The 19,409-nt window shown below is 45.1% G+C and overlaps 1 protein-coding gene across 2 annotated transcripts; it reads left to right on the top strand.

The window, feature by feature from the left end:
• Positions 1-5,044: 5,044 nt before the first annotated feature.
• Positions 5,045-9,809, top strand: LOC119950671 (RING finger protein 223). Of its 2 annotated transcripts, none has more exons than XM_038773306.1 (2): positions 5,045-5,188; positions 7,285-9,809. In XM_038773306.1, the coding sequence occupies exon 2, from the start codon at positions 7,297-7,299 to the stop codon at positions 7,942-7,944; it is 648 nt and encodes a 215-aa protein (XP_038629234.1). In that variant the 5' UTR covers positions 5,045-5,188; positions 7,285-7,296; the 3' UTR covers positions 7,945-9,809. The 2 variants fall into 2 exon arrangements, with proteins under 2 accessions (XP_038629234.1, XP_038629233.1); XM_038773305.1 differs by having other exon boundaries at positions 5,046-5,188; positions 7,288-9,809.
• The last annotated feature ends 9,600 nt before the right edge of the window (positions 9,810-19,409 follow it).

Genomic DNA, 19,409 nt, shown 5'->3' on the forward strand with positions numbered 1-19,409 from the left:
TTAGTGAGCTACATCGGGCAGCTACTAACTCAAAGGAGGTAATCACTCCACTCACAGGCACTTCCTATTTTATAAAAAAAGCAATGCCATTAAGCTGAACACTCAAGAACTGCAAGAACAGGTTTTATTATAATCAGCTGGAGGAATTCTTTCAGTGTTAAGCAAGGGAACAGAAGGCTAACAACAGTTGAATTCCAATCCCTGACGTGTGTAGGTAAGGGGAAAACTGACAACAAGGGTTGAGTCAAAGTGAGAGAAAAATATGCCCCAGATATTTTGGCAACCACTTGTTTCAATTATCCCATTCGCAATCTTTTAACTCAAGACAAGTCACTCGCCCAATGCATATCCCATCAACAGAAGGGACAGAGACAAAATAAAAATGAAATGATTTTATTGTATTTTAGTCCAGGAAGTGTCACTTAGATTGTTGCTGCTCAATGCATTCTATCTCATTCACAACAGCACGGCAGATGATCATAGAAATCATAGACTTTACAGTGCAGAAGGAGGCCATTCGGCCCATCGAGTCTGCACCGGCTCTTGGAAAGAGCACCCCACATAAGCCCATGCCTCCACCCTATCCGTGTAACTCCTTAACCCCATCCAACCTTTTTGGACATTAAGGGCAGTTTAGCATGGCCAATCCACCTAACCTGCACATCTTTGGACTGTGGGAGGAAACCGGAGCACCCGGAGGAAACCCGCGCAGACACGGAGAGAACGTGCAGACTCCGAACAGTGACCCAAGCCGGGAACTGAACCTGGGACCCTGGAGCTGTGAAGCAACAGTGCTGACCATTGTGCTACCATGTTGCCCCTTGAGGAGATGTCTCCTCCCGACTGGTAATTCGACCCTCAATCCCGCACCATCATCAAATTGGGCATGCAACAGAATACTTACTACTAGCATGATTGGGAGCTGATATAACAACACTCAAACTTAACACCATCCAAGACAGGACACGTTGTTTGGCCAGTGCTGCCTTCCGCAAGACTCAGTTACCACCCACACTGTGATATAAGAAGGCTGAGGGTTGCCAACCCTCCAGGGTTGGCCTGGAGTCTCCAGGGATTGAAGATTAATCTCCAGGACACTGCTGTGTGCGACCCTGCAGGAAAGTCAGGGGGCATTTAGAAAGATTTTGGTTTGATTTGGTTTAGTCTATTGTCACGTGTACCGAGGTACAGTGAAAAATATTGTTCTCCGTGCAGCTCAAACAGATCATTCCATACATGAAGAAAATACATAATATGGGCAAACCTAAAATACACAATGTAAATACATTGGCACAGGCATTGGGTGAAGCGTGTGGAGTGTAGTACTACACAGTAGAGAAGATGTGTGGAGCGATCAGTTCAGTCCATAAGAGGGTCATTCACGAGTCTGGTAACAGCGGGGAAGGAGCTGTTTTTGACTCAGTTCGTGCGTGTTCTCAGACTTTTGTATCTCCTGCCCGATGGAAGAAGTTGGAAGAGTGAGGAAGGCGGGTGGGAGAGGTCTTTGATTATGCTGCCCACTTTCCCCCGGCAGCGGGAGGTGTAGAGAGTGTCAATGGATCGGAGGCGGGTTCGTGTGATGGACTGGGCTGTGTTCCCGACTCTCTGCAGTTTCTTCCAGTCTTGGGCCGAGCAGTTGCCAGACCAGGCTGTGATGCAGCCAGATAGGATGCTTTCTATGGTGCACCTGTAAACGTTGGTAAGAGTCAGTATGGACATGCCGAATTTCCTTAGTTTCCTGAGGAAGTATAGACTTTGTTGTGCTTTCTTGGTCATAGCATCGACGTGGGTGGGCCAGGACAGATTTTTGGTGATGTTCACACCTAGGAATTTGAAGCAGTCAACAATCTCCAGCTCGGCCCCGTTGATGCTGACAGGGGTGTGCACAATACCTTGCTTCCTGCAGTCAATGATCAGCTCTTACGTTTTGCTGGCATTGAGGGAGAGATTGTTGTCATTACAGCACTCCACCAGGTTCTTGGCATTTTTGTTCTTGTTATTTCTTTGAACATTTCTCTTGAACAGATATGGAAATAATGAATAAATACTGCGGATGTTGGAAATCTGAAAGAAGAACAGAACATGCTGGATAAACTCAGCAGGCCTGGCATCTGTGCAGAGAAACTGAGCTAATGTTTCGGATCTAAATTATCCTTCTCCAGAACTGGGCTGAAAATACTGGAAATGGGGGAGAAAGGCAATCTGGTTGACATTGCAGCATCATCCAATTGAATAGAGAACCTCTTTGCTTTCCAATTAGTGCAGAGCGTCACAAGGTTTTGCTGGCTGCTGAATGGCTAGTATGTGTGTGTGTGTGTGTGTGTGTGTGTGTGGGGGGGGGGGGGGGGGGGTGGGACAAGTCATGTGATGAAAACTCCAGGAATACATTTAATTACAGCTGACAACCCCGGGAGTGACCGAATAGAGGGCCGGAATTCTCTGGCCATTGAGAGTCTCTTTCCCCTCTGGCAGCCCACCCCCACACATGGCTTTCCCGGCCACACGGGAAATTCCATTGACAAGCGGCAGAAAGAGAGAATCCCACCGCCAGCGAACGGCGCATCACTGAGGAACAGACGGCTGGTTAACCGGAGAATCTGGGCTTTATGAAAGGTTTTGATAAGAGTGGATGCAGAGAGAATCTTTCCTCTTGCAGAGAAGACCATAATCAAAGGTCATTACTATCAGATAGTCAACAAGAAATCCAATTGGGAATTCAAAATAAACTTCTTCACCCAAAGGGTAGGAATGTGGAACTCGCTTGCATAGGGTATGGTTGAAGTGAATATTTAAAGGGAAACTAGGTACATTTGAGGGTGTCGATGATACGTACAAACAAGGAGAAGAGTAGGCCATTCAGCCCCTTGAGCCTGCCCCTCCATTTAATCAGATCATGGCTAATTTGATAGCAACCTCTCATCGGCCTCGCACTTACCCTCAATAGCCTTTCACCCCTATTACCTCTGTCTTAAAAATGTTCAAAGACTGCTTCCACCACCTATTCAGGAAGAGAGTTCCACAAACTCCCTACCCTCTGAGTGAAAGAATTTCACCTCATCTCCCTTTTAAATGAACAACCCCTTATTTTTAAACAGTGACCCCTAGTTCTAGATCCTCCCACAAGAGGAAACATCCTCCCCTCATCCACCCTGTCAACAACCCTCAGGATCTTATATGTTTCAATCAAGTCGCCTCTTATTCTTGTAAACTGCAGCAGATACAAGCCCAACTTCTCCAACCTATCCTCGTGAGGCAACCCTCCCATTTCAGGTATCAATCCTGTAGACCTTCTCTGAGCTGCTTCCAATGCATTTACGTAGGAAAGATGGCTGGAGGCTCGAGTGGAGTGTAGGCACCATCGTGGGCTGGTTGAGTCCGTTTCTGTGCCACACATCCAGTGTACTCCTATGTATCATTGGTGTACTGGCTGCAGTATCCATAGGATGCCTTTGGTCACCCACTGTCCAGATCTGGATACATATCACCACTCTTTCATCATCGCAGAGTAAATATCCTGGAATTCCCAACCGAACCCCATTGCGGGAGATCTGTCTACAGAAGGGTTTTATCTGTTCATGGTGAAATCCAAGTGCACCCCCACCCCCCCGGGAAATGACCAATAAATGTCATTCTTACCCAGGTCCGGAGATTGAATGAAATTAATATTTCTGCACTGATGGATTGTGACCTTCATCATTGTAATCATACAGCAATCAAAATAGGTGTTCAGTCCAAATTATTTATTCAATGAAGCAATGTGCTGGTAGATAGGAAGGATCCTTCCCCCTTAACATAGTCAATAACTAAGGGGACATTGATTTACATTAAGGGGCAGGAGATTTAGATGGAATTTGAGGAAAAAGCGTTTCGCCCAGAGGGCGGTAAGAATCTGTAACTCGCTGCCTGAAAGGGTGGTAGAAGCGGGAACCCTCACAACTTTTAAGAAGCATTTAGATGAGCATTTGTAATGCCAATAAGGGTCCGGTATAGCTCAGTTGACTGGATAGCTGGTTCGTGATGCAGAGCGAGACCAACAGCGCGGGTTCAAATTCTCTGCCAGCTGAGGTTATTCATGAAGGCCCCGGCCTTCTCATGCTCGCTAACAGTGTGGTAATCCTCAGGTGAAATCAGCTCTCCCCCTCCCCTAACCCCCCCCCCCCCCCACCTCAAAGAGGAAAGCAGCCTATGGCCAACTTTACAAGGCTATGGACGAAGTGCTGGAAAGTGGGATTTAGATAGGTGCTTGATGGCTGGTGTTGCCACAATGGGCAGAAGGGCCTCATTTTTGTACCTGTAAAACTCTATGAAGTCACATAGAAGTAAGATGAGTAGGAAGATTTAACACTTCAGGCAGGTAGGGGTTAAGTATTCAAACTCTGATATCCCAGAGTCCAATAAATATCCTGGGGTGGCACGGTAGCACAGTGGTTAGCACTGTTGCTTCACAGCACCAGGGTCCCGGGTTCGATTCCCGGCTTGGGTCACTGTCTGTGCAGAATCTGCACATTCTCCCCCGTGTCTGCGTGGGTTTCCTCTGAGTGCTCCTGTTTCCTCCCACAGGTCCAATCAGTGTACCGAACAGGCGCTGGAGTGTGGTGACTAGGGGCTTTTCACAGCAACTTCATTGCAGTGTTTATGTTAGCCTACCTGTGATAATAATAAAGTCACTATTATTAGTGTAGATGTCAGCAGTTTGTGTTGTTGAAACCCAAGTTTAAAGGCAGCAGACTTCCCTTTTGTTTTGCATTCACTTCTACATCGGTTATAAATAAACTGGTTGAAGAAATTAAAGCACACGGGTTTATTGCGAGCATGATTCCACATTAATGTTGCCCCCTTGACTTTTTCCGATCTCTACTATTTGGGGTAGCGCTCCACTAGTTTGTTTGTGTTGAAATACTTCCCGTGTCCGGCAATGACTTGGGATTGTAGGAAATGTGTATGGAATGAGTCAGAGGCGTGGACATACCGGGGGGGATGATTGGCGGGATCTTGGCACGGGTCAGCCCACAGCCACTCAGAAACCAGATAGAAGCAGCAGGTCTCAAGGTGGGAAGGAGGAAATAGGTTTGAGACAGATCTCCATATAAAACAAAGCGCCCAGGCAGCAGCGGGACGCATCAGTCATTCAATTTCATTGCTGTAAGTTTCAGGACGTCAGCTGCTCGCTCTGGACACGCAGAACAAGGTATTGTTGTTAATCTATTAACAAACTCTTTCAGCAGGAAGTTTATTAACTGGATTCAGTTTAAATTGTTTTATTTTATGGGAGGGGGAAAGCTTGTTTTGGTTGGAATGTTAATCCTCGGAATTGTTTAACTAAGGAGCAGTTTGCTAATTGCAGTGGCCAACAAAGTAAAACTAAGTGTTCGCAAAGTAAAACTTTTTCTAGGGGAAGACCAGGCTGATTGTCTATTAAAATCCCAACGTGCGACTGAGTAACAATGTTCCAGTTCCCCTTCAATTTCTCGCTCGGAATGTCGTTTATTCCCAGTGTAAACTGCTACTTTATAAATCCATTACATTTTTTTTTGGTATCAATTTTCTGTGGGGACGAGGTGTATGGTGTATTTCTGTTTTAAACCGAATGTTTTGGTTCCTTAGTTTTATCTGGTGGTTTTGCAAAGTACTTTGGATCATTATGGCGCGGGGAGGGGGGTAAAATGGCAGGGCAACGGGAAAGAGGCAGAACTGGCCAGAGCTGGCACGGCCGCGACTGGCCGAATGACCTCTTGTTTCCTTTTACTGGCGGGAAACCCCTGCCTCCTCTTTGCAACGGTGGCAACAATTCCAGCCTGGGGTGACTGTGTGAAGTTTGTACATTCTCCCCATGCCTGCTTGGGTTTCCTCCCTCAGTCCAAAGATGTGCAGGTTAGGTGCACTGGCTATGCTAAATTGCCCCTTCATGTCCAAAAGGTTAGGTGGGGTTACGGGGATGGGGTGGCGGTGTGGGCTTAAGTAGGGTGTTCTTTCCAAGGGCTGGTGCAGGCTCGATGGGTTGAATGGACTCCTGCACTGTAGGTTCTATGAAACCAACAACCTGAGCCTGTCTCGCACCAGAGTTGCAGCTAAACTGAGTGGAGGAGAAATTAACTCAACATTTCAAACTGTCCTTGGATAATAGCCATGATGTGGAGATGCCGGCGTTGGACTGGGGTGAGCACAGTAAGAAGTCTTACAGCACCAGGTTAAAGTCCAACAGGTTTGTTTCAAACACAAGCTTTCGGAGCACTGCTCCTTACTGAGGTGAGGAAGGAGCAGTGCTCTGAAAGCTAGTGTTTGAAACAAACCTGTTGGACTTTAACCTGGTGTTATAAGACTTCTTACTGTCCTTGGATAAGGTTGGGGATGTACCTCCTTGGGGACGAGACATCTACCTGCTCAACTGCCCAGGGTTTTTAGAAATGCAAAGAATATCTACCGGCTCTTTGTGCACTGTCACCCCTGCCCAATTATTCAATCATTTCGAGTTAAAGTTTATGCAGAAGCTTGCATATTCAAATGCTCCTATATCCTGAATTAGCTGTGTGATTTAGAATTATCTTGAATTCAATTTGGAGACTGCTTGCACGACTTTGATGTGCACGATTTTAAAATGTCTTTGAGCTAATTTTGGAAGCGAATGGTCCAGTTAGTTAAAATCCTTCCTGACGAGTGAAGGCTCGCAATTCATCTGTTTATCTAACAAATTGTAAAACCACCTGCAGCCAATTTCTGTTTATTTTAGGAATTATTGTCAGAAATTTCCCTTCTCCCCCATGACAACGTGAAACATGATTTAGTTTTGAGAAGACTTGGCAGTTCACAATTTATTGTATGGATTTGTGGCCTGCTGTTGTCCAACTTTGATGCAGACTTCAGACCTGCTGTCTTTGTTTTGTCTGTACTCCTATCCTGTCCCAAACTCACCTTGGCTACTCTTGGGAGGGAGGAGAAAGTGTAACTGTTTGTGCAGCAACAATTTTATTAATGGACCCATTCTAGGACAGTAGCTTACTTGCTGTGTTGTGCAGCAATCTCTCTCTCTCTGGCTTTTTTACTATAAGTGACAGCACTTGGCACAGAACCTTTACCAACTGATTGATTTGTTATTGAAATAAACAGGAATCTTGCTTGGTATTACTTGCCTTTTTGTGGTCAGTATCAGACCTCAAGGTGTGATCTCCAAAGTTGATGCCAGCAGTTTTAAAAATAAAAAGTGTAATTAAGAGTCAGCAAAGTATGTGATTGTTGCCACCCCTCAAAAATGTTAACAAGCTTGTATTTTAACTTTTTCCTCACAAGCAGGAGCACACAATGTCTGTTTCAACTGAGGTGTGGCACACTGAAGCTGCCTCTGCTCTGGAAAGCCCCGATGGGAACTCTGAGGGAGGTCTGGAATGTACCATCTGCTTCAGCTCCTATGACAACATCTTCAAGACGCCCAAGTTGCTTGAATGCCAACATGCCTTCTGCTTGGAGTGCCTGGCCAGACTCGTGGCCACCATACCTGAGGACCAGACCCCCGCCGTCACCTGCCCGCTTTGCAGGGGCCAGACAGCCTTGCCTGACAATGGGACCCCTGCCTTAAAAACGAGCCAGGAACTGCTCTCCAAACTACCCCCTCATCTGCAACTGGAAGAGCCAGTGTGGGTGGAGGGCAAGAAACTCTGCTGCAAGAACTCCAGTGAGCCTGGCAACTCTGACTTTTGTATCTGCATTGACATTGGCGAATCAAAACTGGCAAGTTCATCTCCACCTTCAACAGCAACAGACAATAGACTACTAAATTGTTATGGCTTGTTTGGCGACTGGAAGAGACTGATCCTATTTACACTGGTACTGATCATTTTCCTCGGTATTGTGTTATGGCCACTCCGATGTGCGATTGCCACCCAGAATCTGAGCTGTAGGGTCCGTCCTCCACCAACATTTGCCCCAGTCACTACTATGACAGCAGGATAATCTGGGCAAATAGGTTGAAAGAAAGAACAAGTACATTGTACGCCACTGGACACGCCACTCGCTGCTTCCTCGAACCTTGAGGATTCTTCAACAGAGAACTCAGTGTTTCTAAATGACTTTGAAAGCAATTGAGGGAGAAATCCCAGCAAGAACAAATATAATTACTTGATATGATGTTTGTTTTAAGTTTCCACTCCTGGTACAAAGTGACATTGCTGATTCTACACACACACGCACACAAATGCCACTATCAAAATTAAGTGAATGGATTAGCAGTCAAGCCAAATAAGGACTAAGAAGGTTAAATGGGAACATCAACAGGATCTATGTTCTGTTGCTGTAGCTTGATTGGATTCGAGCTGTTTGTGTTCACAGTAACTTTTTGAAGATTGCATACCAAACTTGGTAGTGTGAAGCTTGATATTCCAGGGGGCAGGGATATGTAAAGCACTTTGATCTGAAGTGCTCCCTTTTTATCACACTTGATCGCAAAAAGTGGTAACTTATTTCACTCCTCGTCTAATGGATCAAGAGCCATGCAGGTGGGGAGAGGCTTCACAAACTTTGCAAAAGTTTAATACTTGGTACACACTGGTGTTACCTAACCAACAAAAGCCAATGGCTGATTTGTGGCACTTGAGCACTTTGTTGATCAACTGGTCAACTCTTTTTGGGGTGGGTGTGGAATCATTGTTTCTGTCACAGTTCACTTTAGAGGAAATTAATTATTTGGGGAGGGAACTTGTCACAAGTCTCCATGTTATAGGAATATATTTCAATCTTTATGGGGGGGTCATCTTATTTTCTCTTTTGGTTATATATTTTAGGAAAGATTGGCAAAAATCTTTGCACTTTGCAATACTCACCTGATGGTTAAAATGAAAATTGTCTGTAACATATCCATTCTAGTCGAGTTCTTGATCTAACAATATCTCTTTTTTTTATTGTTGCATATTTTAACTTCCAATGCATCGTTTCAAACCCTTATGAAAGCTACTACTTCAGCTGCACACTGAAGATAAGGGGACCTGTTTCTCTTCAACTAAAATCTGGGCACCTATTTGGCATAGCCACTGCTTGCTTCTCTGCCAGCTGTAGTAAAAACTCTGCAATGGCTCTTCCATTTGGGTAAAATCTTAAAATATATGGGATTTCTCTTTACCAAGTTAGTAGTGGTCAGTTTGTACAAATAAAGGGGTCCCAGATGCTTGAAGTAAGCCCCATTTGAAGCCTGCATGTACATTTTAACCATTGTCCCTTGGAACACTGGCTAACTATAACTATATCAAGTATTTCATCAAAATTGTGTGTTTGTGTGTGTCACAGTCACTTCATTGTCACTTCATTGGCAGTATGTGTGATATGCTCCTTCACATTTGGTGTAAGAAGCATCTTCACAGCTGACTGATGCAGTATTTAATATTACTTGTGAAACACTGATCCATTATATCTTCAAAATGTGAGATTTGTTGACTTTATTTTCTTCAAACCATGCTTCGCATGGCAGCTGCTGAATCTAATGACCTTGTGTACAGCTGAAAACAGAGCATTTTAGAATTTTATTTTTAATTTTATAAAGCCATCGGGGACTGTGAAAATGAATGTTGTATCCACCCTGAAGGAGGAATTTATCATCATGCAATGCAATGACTGGACTCTTAGTTCGAGCTGTCTCTCCATGACTTGGGATTCTGTTCCCAGCAAGGTTCTCCAAATGTGCTAATGAGGTGAAGGATCTCCTACCTGCTATCCTTATTGGATTGCAATCAATTGAAGGTTAATTTAATTCGGTTTTTAAATTATTTTGAAATATTCTAGCTCCTTGTAATTGTACGGTTTACCGATAATAAAGATTTTTAATATAGTTTTTTTTCTCTCTCTATCTTTAAGGTATGTTCAACATAATTCAAATACACAAGATAGAAATGTTAAAACTCCTGCTGTGGCAATTGGTAACTGATGCCACACACTTCATTTTGAGCTGTATTTAAAACCATCGGACCTTACGGAATGTCTATTATATGCTGCATTTTTTTTAATAAGCTACAGGCATTGAAAATTTCTTTCATGAACGAGGGCAGCAATATCCATTTTAATAGCTTTTTAAAAGACCTATTCTGAAAGCTGCAACCGGACAAAAGTGTTTGTTAAATGTGGAGGATGAAATTGCACCATTCACCAGTCTGGGTTCCTCTTTATGTTCCAACACAACGTTCACATTCCCACTCCAAAGGATGTGTTTTGCGGATTAATGGCCTATTTTGTAATAGAATTTACAATGCAGAAGGAGGCCATTTGGCCCATAGAGTCTGCACCGGCCCCTATTGCCATAACCCAGTAATCCCACCTCACCTTTTTGGACACCTAAGGGCAATTTATCATGGCCACTCCACCTGACCTGCACATCTTTGGACTGTGGGAGGAAACCGGAGCACCCGGAGGAAACCCACGCAGACAATGTGCAGACTCTGCACAGACAGTGACCCAAGCCCGGAATTGAACCTGGGACTCTGGTGCTGTAAGCAACCATGCTAACCACTGTGCTATCCTGCTGCCCAAATAAAGTGCATACACCCAGAATAAAGGCTTGAATCTGGGGTTAAAATTGAAGGAATTTGTTAATCATGTTTACATTTAGCAACGTGTCAACTTGCATTGAGTGCTGACCTAATGTCAAAAAATGTCCGAATGATCCTTTCTGGTCAACCACCATCCTCCTCTAACTACTCGGCTCTGATGCAAGGATGGTTCAAGAAGGGAGTTCCTGGGAGTTGGACTGAGGCGTCTGAAAGCTGACGCATGTTCGGGAGGACAGGATGTGAACACAAACAGCCGAGATTAAGGCGAGGAAGGCTGAAGAGGGTTTCAGCAATAGTCTGGTGAGGATATGTCGGCCTTTATGTTAAGGATGAGAATCTGAAATTCAATGCATTGTACAGGCCCTTACCACAGTTAATCATCCCATAGTTTTCTGTGTTATGGGCCAGGGCTTAGAAACTCCAAAGTGAGTTATGAAGCTCACCTGACCTATAACCTTTATGTTGAATTTGGCTAGGATGAGCACAAGAGACTTCACTGCAGGTCTGATTCATCAGACTTCTTAGGTGCTTTTATGAAAACAAAATTTATTATAAGAATGTAGTTAACATATGTTATCAATTACAGACATGAAAAACACACCACAGTTACAGTAATTTATGTATATAACGTTTTAAAAAATATTTTTATTCAGGTTTTTATCGAAACAACATTTTTACATAACCATTAACAACATTTAACAAAACAGGGTGAACGTTAACATTATATAAAAAAAATACGTAGTAAGTAAACATTCCCCCCCCCGGATTGCTGCTGCTGACATTTTAATTATGTATATAACTCTTAATGAATCCCCTTAGTAACTGTTCCAATTCACTATACAATCCAATAAACCAAAACCCCTTTTTAAGGGCGTGGCCCAGCACACTAATCTCACTTGAATGAGACTGGTCCTTTCCCTGAGATCCAGCCTCCAACCCGCAGATTCAAAACTCCTTCCGGTATCTCCCCGCCCAATGTGCTTTCAGTTCACTGGAACAGCTTTTAAAATAAAAACAGAGAAACACAAATTTTATTTCTCCTCTGCAGTCCAAAGCAACAAACCAAAACTGAAAACCAAGCACTTTTTTAAAAAAAAAAAACCCTCTCACCTGACAGCCCAAGCCATGTGGTGAAACAAAACCTTTCTTAAAATGACATTCACATGACACCTTCACGGTATTGTTAAAACTTCAAACATGGTTAAATATCTAATCTGTTATCTTGCAATATGACAGTTTAAATATTTAAGCATGTTTTTTGAATTGTTTATATCTGACAAAAATTAAACTTCCAAAGGATAAAAAAAGCTCAGTCCACCGATAGCTTGATCAAATCCTTCATGCTACAAAGATGTTCTCCAGTCTAATTCCCAATATTTATCAGGTTGAGGCAAGTTCAAGCATGGAAATTGTGCTGCTTCTAATTTACATGAGTAACTTCAGATATAGAAATTCAATGCAAATTGGTCACACTTGCAAATAATAAACTTAAACTTAGCTCATCCCAAACTCTGCTGCCCACATCTTAACTCTCTCCCAAGTCCTGTTCATTTCCTGCAGCCATTGCCCTGCATTAATTCCCATTCCAGCAATGCCCTGACTTTATAATTCTCATCCGTGTTTTTAAATCCCGCCATGGATTCGACCCTCCAGCTTCCTGACGTCACTGTGCTCTTCCCATTCTGCTCTCTGGACCGTCCCCAATCTTCTTCGCTCCACCTATGCAAATGGTGAAAAGACTCCTATCTGAAACATGAACTCAGGGGGCGGAACCTTCTGGCTGAGGAGGGGAGACGGGCTTGCAGCTTGCCGTCTGCACAGCTTTCTTTTCTTGCTACAGAACAGAAGAAACCTGCAGGTGTGGCCCATGCCAGGGAGCAGTGCCAGGGTACTTCCTCGGCAACCCCACCCCCAGCGGCTTCTCTTTGCCTGCTCCTCCTTTTTAACGTGTTAACATTACAATTGGCTTAATACAATAATTAGCAAAACTAGACACCCACATCAACTTCCCAGAGCTCAGACAAACAGGATAAGAGCCTGACAGCATAATCAAATGACGCATAGCCTCCCACACCACACAGCCCTGCAATCATCACAGAAGATCAGGATAAACCTCCCACGCAGTGATTGGGTGCACACCAACATTCATCCCCCTCACTCTATCAGCGCCAATGACCCAACACAGCCTTCTCTTTCTGGATTCCAGGCCACCTGCACGCATGGAGGAGCCAGGAATGGATTTGCCATTCTCACCCTTACAAAAACAAAATGCACAGAACCTCTCTCTCTTCCCCCCCCCCCCCCCCCCCCCCCCCCCCAGATCTACAGCGAGTAGATGGCTGTAGTGGTCGGAGGTCAGTCATCTCAGTCCCAGGACATGATTGAAGAGTTCCTCAGGGTAGTGTTCTAAGCCCAATGATCTTCAGCTGCTTCATCAATGATCTCCCTTCCATCATAAGGTCAAAAGTGGAGATGTTCGCAGATGATTACCAAATGTTCAGCACCATCCGTGACTCCTCAGATATTGAAGCGGTCCATGTCCAAATGCAGCAAGACTTGGACAATATGCAGGCTTGGGCTGACAAGTGGCAATGACCACATGAGTGCCAGGAGTGTCAGGCAATGACCATCTCCAATAAGACAGAATTGTTGATGGAAAAAGTGAAATCGTATGGGGTTCAGGGTGTACTAGCTAGATGGATAAAGAACTGGCTGGGCACCAGGAGACAGAGAGTAGTGGTGGAAGGGAGTGTCTCAAAATGGAGAAAGGTGACTAGTGGTGTTCCACAGGGATCCGTGCTCGGCCCACAGTTGTTTGTGATACACATAAATGATCTGGACGATGGTATAAGTGGTCTGATGAGCAAGTTTGCAGATGATACTAAGATTGGTGGAGTTGCAGATAGCGAGGAGGACTGTCAGTGAATACAGCAAAATATAGATAGATTGGAGAGTTGGGCAGAGATATGGCAGATGGAGTTCAATCCAGGCAAATGCGAGGTGATGCATTTTGGAAGATCTAATTCCAGAGTGGACTATATGGTCAATGGAAGAGTCCTGGGGAAAATTGATGCACAGAAAGATCTGGGAGTTCAGGTCCATTGTACCTTGAAGGTGGCAACGCAGGTTGATAAGAGTGGTCAAGAAGGCATACAGCATGCTTGCCTTCATCAGACGGGGTATTGAGTACAAGAGTCGGCAGGTCATGTTACAGTTGTATAGGACTTTGGTTAGGCCACATTTGGAATACTGCATGCAGTTCTGGTCGCCACATTACCAGAAGGATGTGGATGCTTTGGAGAGGGTGCAGCGGAGGTTCACCAGGATGTTGCCTAGTATGGAGGGTTCTAGCTATGAAGAAAGTTTGCGTAGATTAGAATTGTTTTCGTTGGAAAGACGGAGGTTGAAGGGAGACCTTATTGAGGTCGACAGAATTATGAGAGGTATGGACAGGGTAGATAGCAACAAACTTTTTCCAAGAGTGGGGGTGTCAATTGCAAGGGGTCACGATATCAAGGTGAGAGGGGGGAAGTTTAAGCGAGATGTGCGTGGAAAGTTTTTTGCGCAGAGGGTGGTGGGTGCCTGGAACACTTTGCCAATGGAGGTGGTAGAGGTGGGCATGATAGCATCATTTAAGATGCATCTGGACAGATATATGAACGGGCGGGGAACAGAGAGAAGTAGATCCTTGGAAAATAGGCAACAGGTTTAGATAAAGGATCTGGATCGGCGCAGGCTGGGAGGGCCGAAGGGCCTGTTCCCGTGCTGTAATTTTCTTTGTTCTTTGTTCAAATCATCATCCCTTGACATTCAATGGCATTACCATCACTGAATCTCCCCACAATCAACATCCTGGAAGTAACCATTGACCAGAAACTGAACTTGACTAGCCTTATAAATACTGTGGCTACAAGAGCAGGTCAGGGTCTAAGAATGAGGTGACGAGTAACTCAGCTCCTGACTCCCCCAAACTCTCTGACTCCACCATCTACAAGGCACAAGTCAGGGGTGTAATGGAACACTCTCCACTTGACTGGATGATTCCAGCCCTGAGAACACTCAGAATTTGACACCATCCAGGAAAAAGCAGCCCACTTGATTGCTCCTCCTTCTACAAACATTCACTCCCTCCACCACTGACGCACAGTGGCAGCCGTGTGTACCATCTACGAGATGTACTGCAGGAACTCCTTAGGCAGCACCATCCAAACCCACAATTATTACCATCTAGAAGGGCAAAGGCTGTCTATACATGGGAACAGGACCACCTGAAGGTTCCCCTCCACGTCACTGACTTGAAAATATATCGCTGTTCCTTCACTGCCGCTGGGGCAAAATCCTGGAACTCCCTCCCTAACAGCACAGTGGGTAGGCCTACAAAAAATGGACTGCAGTGGTTCAAGCAGGCAGCTCATCATCGACCCCCTCAAAGAGCCGGCTCATCCTCCCCCTCGTGAGGTGCGCTCTATATACCACCCTCAACTGCACCAGCCCAAGCCTTGCGCACAAGGTAGAGGCATTCACTCTCTGGACCACCTCACACCAGAACCCCTCCTCCATACCCTCTCCCAACTCGTCCTCCCACTTTGCTGTTATCCCTTTCAGTGATGTCTTCTTCCCGTAAACCACTGACACTGCCCCCTCCTCCAGTCACCCTGTCGTCGGCACCTCCTCCAGCAATGTGGAGGCCGGTTCTACCGGGAAGCTCTGTATCTCCTTCCTGGCAAAATCTTGAACCTGCATGAATTGAAACATTGCTGATGTACATTTCTTAATTATTTCTTTCCTTGGGCTGCGGGACACCTTTAGAGAACTGGATGTGCACAAAATGGTTTGTGCACTCAACAGAGCATTGCCCCTGGCTAGTGGTTGCCTTCGTGCCATCTAAATCCAGCTGCATGGGTGTGTCAGTTATTCTGACGGGTTCGGGAGATGGGGGCCGGGTGGGGTGTCTTCCAGAGACGGGTCCCAGCGAGGAGTTGGAGGCAAGTTCCTGATTGAGTTCAAATATTGGTTGCCATGCTTTGGTAAGCTTGAATTGGAGGCAGTGTGCAACAGTTTCGATGGAACATAAGTGCATCCTGTCTGCGCGTCCAGGGGTCAGGAGGGTTGACCGATTACTGGTCCTATTCTTGATGCTCAGTGTAAGGAGTTGGAGATGGCTGAGCAGATGAAGTCATTCCCCCCAGCCGGGCCTTGGCAGTAGGCAGTCTCAGCGCGGAGAGATGGCATGGTGGAAGTGATAGTCCCAGCTTCGCTCAATAGAATCGTGGAGCAATCCTGGAGAATGTTCCTGCCTTATCCTTTGTCTTCTCGTGTGATGTGGAAGATATCGTCATCCTGCAATCTAATCGGATTGGATTGGATTTGTTTATTGTCACGTGTACCGAGGTACAGTGAAAAGTCTTTTTCTGCGAGCAGCTCAACAGATCATTAAGTACATGGGAAGAAAAGGGAAGAAAAGAAAATACATAATAGGGCAACACAAGATATACAATGTAACTAAATAAGCACTGGCATCGGATGAAGCATACAGGGGTGTAGTCAGGTCAATCCACAAGAGGGTCGTTTAGGAGTCTGGTGACAATGGGGAAGAAGCTGTTTTTGAGTCTGTTCGTGCGTGTTCTCAGACTTCTGTATCTCCTGCCCGATGGAAGAAGTTGGAAGAGTGAGTAAGCCGGGTGGGAGGGGTCTTTGATTATGCTGCCCGCTTTCCCCAGGCAGCGGGAGGTGTAGATGGAGTCAATGGATGGGAGGCAGGTTCGTGTGATGGACTGGGTGGTATTCACAACTCTCTGAAGTTTCTTGCGGTCCTGGGCCGAGCAGTTACCATACCAGGCTGTGATGCAGCCAGATAGAATCTGTGGCCCTTTGTGAATCCTGAATATTGCTCCCTGTTGATCATGTTATTGCATCTTTTATTGTTGCCTTTCCTCCTGAATGACAGTGAAATGTGAGCCTTATACCTGTGCCATTGATTATCCTCATCCTGTTGTCCTGTGTTAGTAAGGTCGTTTGAGTTCTTTTAAAGACATTTATTTTTTACTGGATGCGGGCTTTGCTGGCTAGACTAGCATTTAGTGCCCATCTCTAATTACCCTTGTGAAGGTGGTGGTATTTAGGGTAATCTCTAAAGTGGTGCACGTGAAACTGGACCCGGGCCCTCAGGAGGCCATATTCGGGGTGTCGGACCAGCTGGGGTTGGAAACGGGTGCGGAGGCAGATGTTGTAGCCTTCGTCTTGTTGATCACCCAAAGGCGGATCCTGTTGGGATGGAGATCAACCTCTCCACCCTGTGCCCTGGCGTGGCGGGGGGACCTGCTGGAATTCTTGACTCTTGAGAAGGTTAAGTTTGAACTAAGGGGAAGGATGGAGGGGTTCTACAATTCATGGGCATTATTCATTATGTACTTTCATGAATTGGATTACCTCGAACATTAAGGGAGGGTTGGGGGGGGGGGGGGGGGGGGCTACATGTGTTTCCTGGACCCATACAGGACTATGGGTGTTTCCTGATTCCTTCTATTTTTGTATTTATGGTAACATGCAGGCTGCTGTTTGGGGGTTTGGTGGGCGGATGCGATTGCTGCTGATAAGAGGATTGACATTATATTTGTTACTGCTTATTGTTCGTTGGTGGGCGTATATTTGGAAGCAAATGTGAAAAAGGAGGAGAATAAAAATATTTTAAAAACCAAAAAATCAGAACAAAACAGCAGATTCAAAGGTGAGCAGATAAGGAGCTCGGGAAATCGCGACTGTTCCCACACTCCCATCGCGGGACCCCATCCACCGTTCCATTAAAAATAAATCAGCTGTAAACCCCGTCGACGTGATGTTACACCAGCGAGGGGGGAGTTCCTAATGCGGCGGGGAATACCCTTTGATGAAATGTTAATTTAATAAAATGAGGACCCCGATCTTTCTGGGTGTGAACTCCATTATATGTCACCGGTGAGATTTTGTGCCCACTTCTTCGCCATCCCCCTCCCCCCCCCCCCTCAGGGACTCCACATTCAGCGAAGAATTAGTGACGCAGTGGATAATATTAAGGACTCTGCTATACCACAAGCAGACCTGGTTTTTCTGAACACAGAATTATGGCGTTGCTTCAGAAATTCACAACATTAAATTATTTGACACAAGAATTTTCAGTCCTTTGGCTTTACTTTAATAATTATTTGATTTAGTAATTCAGGCTTAATAAAGTCTTTACAACAAGGTTTAGCAATTCTTTGCCCAGTGCTTGGGGACACCTCTGCACAATTCAAAGAACAAAAAGAGCTTTAATTTATATAGAGCTTTTCATGATCAATAGATATCTCAAAGTGCTTTATGGCCAATGGAAGTCCAGATAATCTGTTTCCTTGTGCTGTTGATTGAGAGAAAAATGTTGTTCAGGGCATTGGGAATAATTCCCTGCCGTCCTATAAAAATTATGAAATAGAATCTTTCACATCAACCTGGAGAGGGAAGATGGGAATTAAGTTTATTTTTTCATCCAAAAAAAAAGATGGCGTCGTCAACAGTGCGGCACCCGCTCAATACGGCATCGGAGTGTCAACCTTGATTTTTACGCTCAAAGCAAGTGGGGCTTGAACCTGGAACCTTGTAGCCCAGTGGGCCAAAATCACCAGGAACTGAGCCACGGGATGGAAAGAGTATTTTTGACAAAAAGATGGAGAGAGGGAGAGACAAAAGATTGCAGAAGTTAATTTTATAAGGTTTTGCCAGCCAGATCTGCAAGTTTCCCTGAGAACAAAGGTGGTGAGATTTAAGACGGTTCAGCTGGAGACAGGTAACCTGCTCCGAAGAGGAACAGCCCCAGGAGAGGAGCATCCAGAACCACTGGAGCATACCTACAGACTGAGGTTCATCACCGGTGTCTCCGAAGATGAACGCATAAATGCTTCACAGCTCCAGGGTCCCAGGTTCGAATCCCGACTGGGTCACTGTCTGTGCGGAGTCTGCACGTCCTCCCCGTGTGTGCGTGGGTTTCCTCCGGGTGTTCCGGTTTCCTCCCACAGTCCAAAGATGTGCGGGTTAGGTGGATTGGCCATGCTAAATTGCCCGTAGTGTCCTAAAAATTAAGGTTAAGGGGGGGGGTTTGTTGGGTTACGGGAATAGGGTGGATACGTGGGTTTGAGTAGGGTGATCATTGCTCGGCACAACATCGAGGGCCGAAGGGCCTGTTCTGTGCTGTACTGTTCTATGTTCTATGTTCTATGAACATCATCCTCCCAGAGGAAGGTGAAGGGATCAGCCCACTACGGCAGCTTGTACAAGTTTCTGATGACAGACATATATGAACATAACTATTCAATAGAGTGGCTCTATAATGCTGTCAACTTCTCAAGTGTTTGATTTGACGAATCCTAAACTGATCTCCTCAGTCCATCCCAGACACTGATCCCAATTGTAAATGTTCAGTCGGCAAACAGCTAATGCTAAATGACTGCATCATCACCAAAGTGCCTCTGCAACTCTGTTATTTCATTCAATAACCTTATCTGGTAACTCAACCTGGCAGGGCCGGTAGCAATTGCTTTGCTTCAGGACTTTGCATTCGCTCAATAAATAACTAATCTAGTCATTATCTCTTATTAAAGTTTAGATGTTGCTAACTATAATTCTAAGGTTAATAAACAAATTAATTAATGAATATTTTGGTCATTTTGTCTTTGATAATTGCCAAAAAGGCTTGATTAAGTCACTCTGATTCCGATAGGTGGCTGGGTCCGAACCTCAGAACTCTTGATCTAACAACATTCTGAGACCTTTAGTGCATCGTTCATGCAGGTGGCCCATCGCCACCTTTGAGAGGGTAACTAGGGGTGGCCATATGTTGCAGACATTGCCGGAGACACGAGAATGAATGAATGAATA

This window comes from Scyliorhinus canicula, chromosome 16, assembly GCF_902713615.1.
Source record: "Scyliorhinus canicula chromosome 16, sScyCan1.1, whole genome shotgun sequence".
NCBI classification, from domain to species: Eukaryota; Metazoa; Chordata; class Chondrichthyes; order Carcharhiniformes; family Scyliorhinidae; genus Scyliorhinus; species Scyliorhinus canicula.

Coding starts and splice junctions, on each gene's coding strand:
- LOC119950671 (XM_038773306.1), top strand. CDS start 7,297: ATGTCTGTTTCAACTGAGGTGTGGCACACTGAAGCTGCCTCTGCTCTG.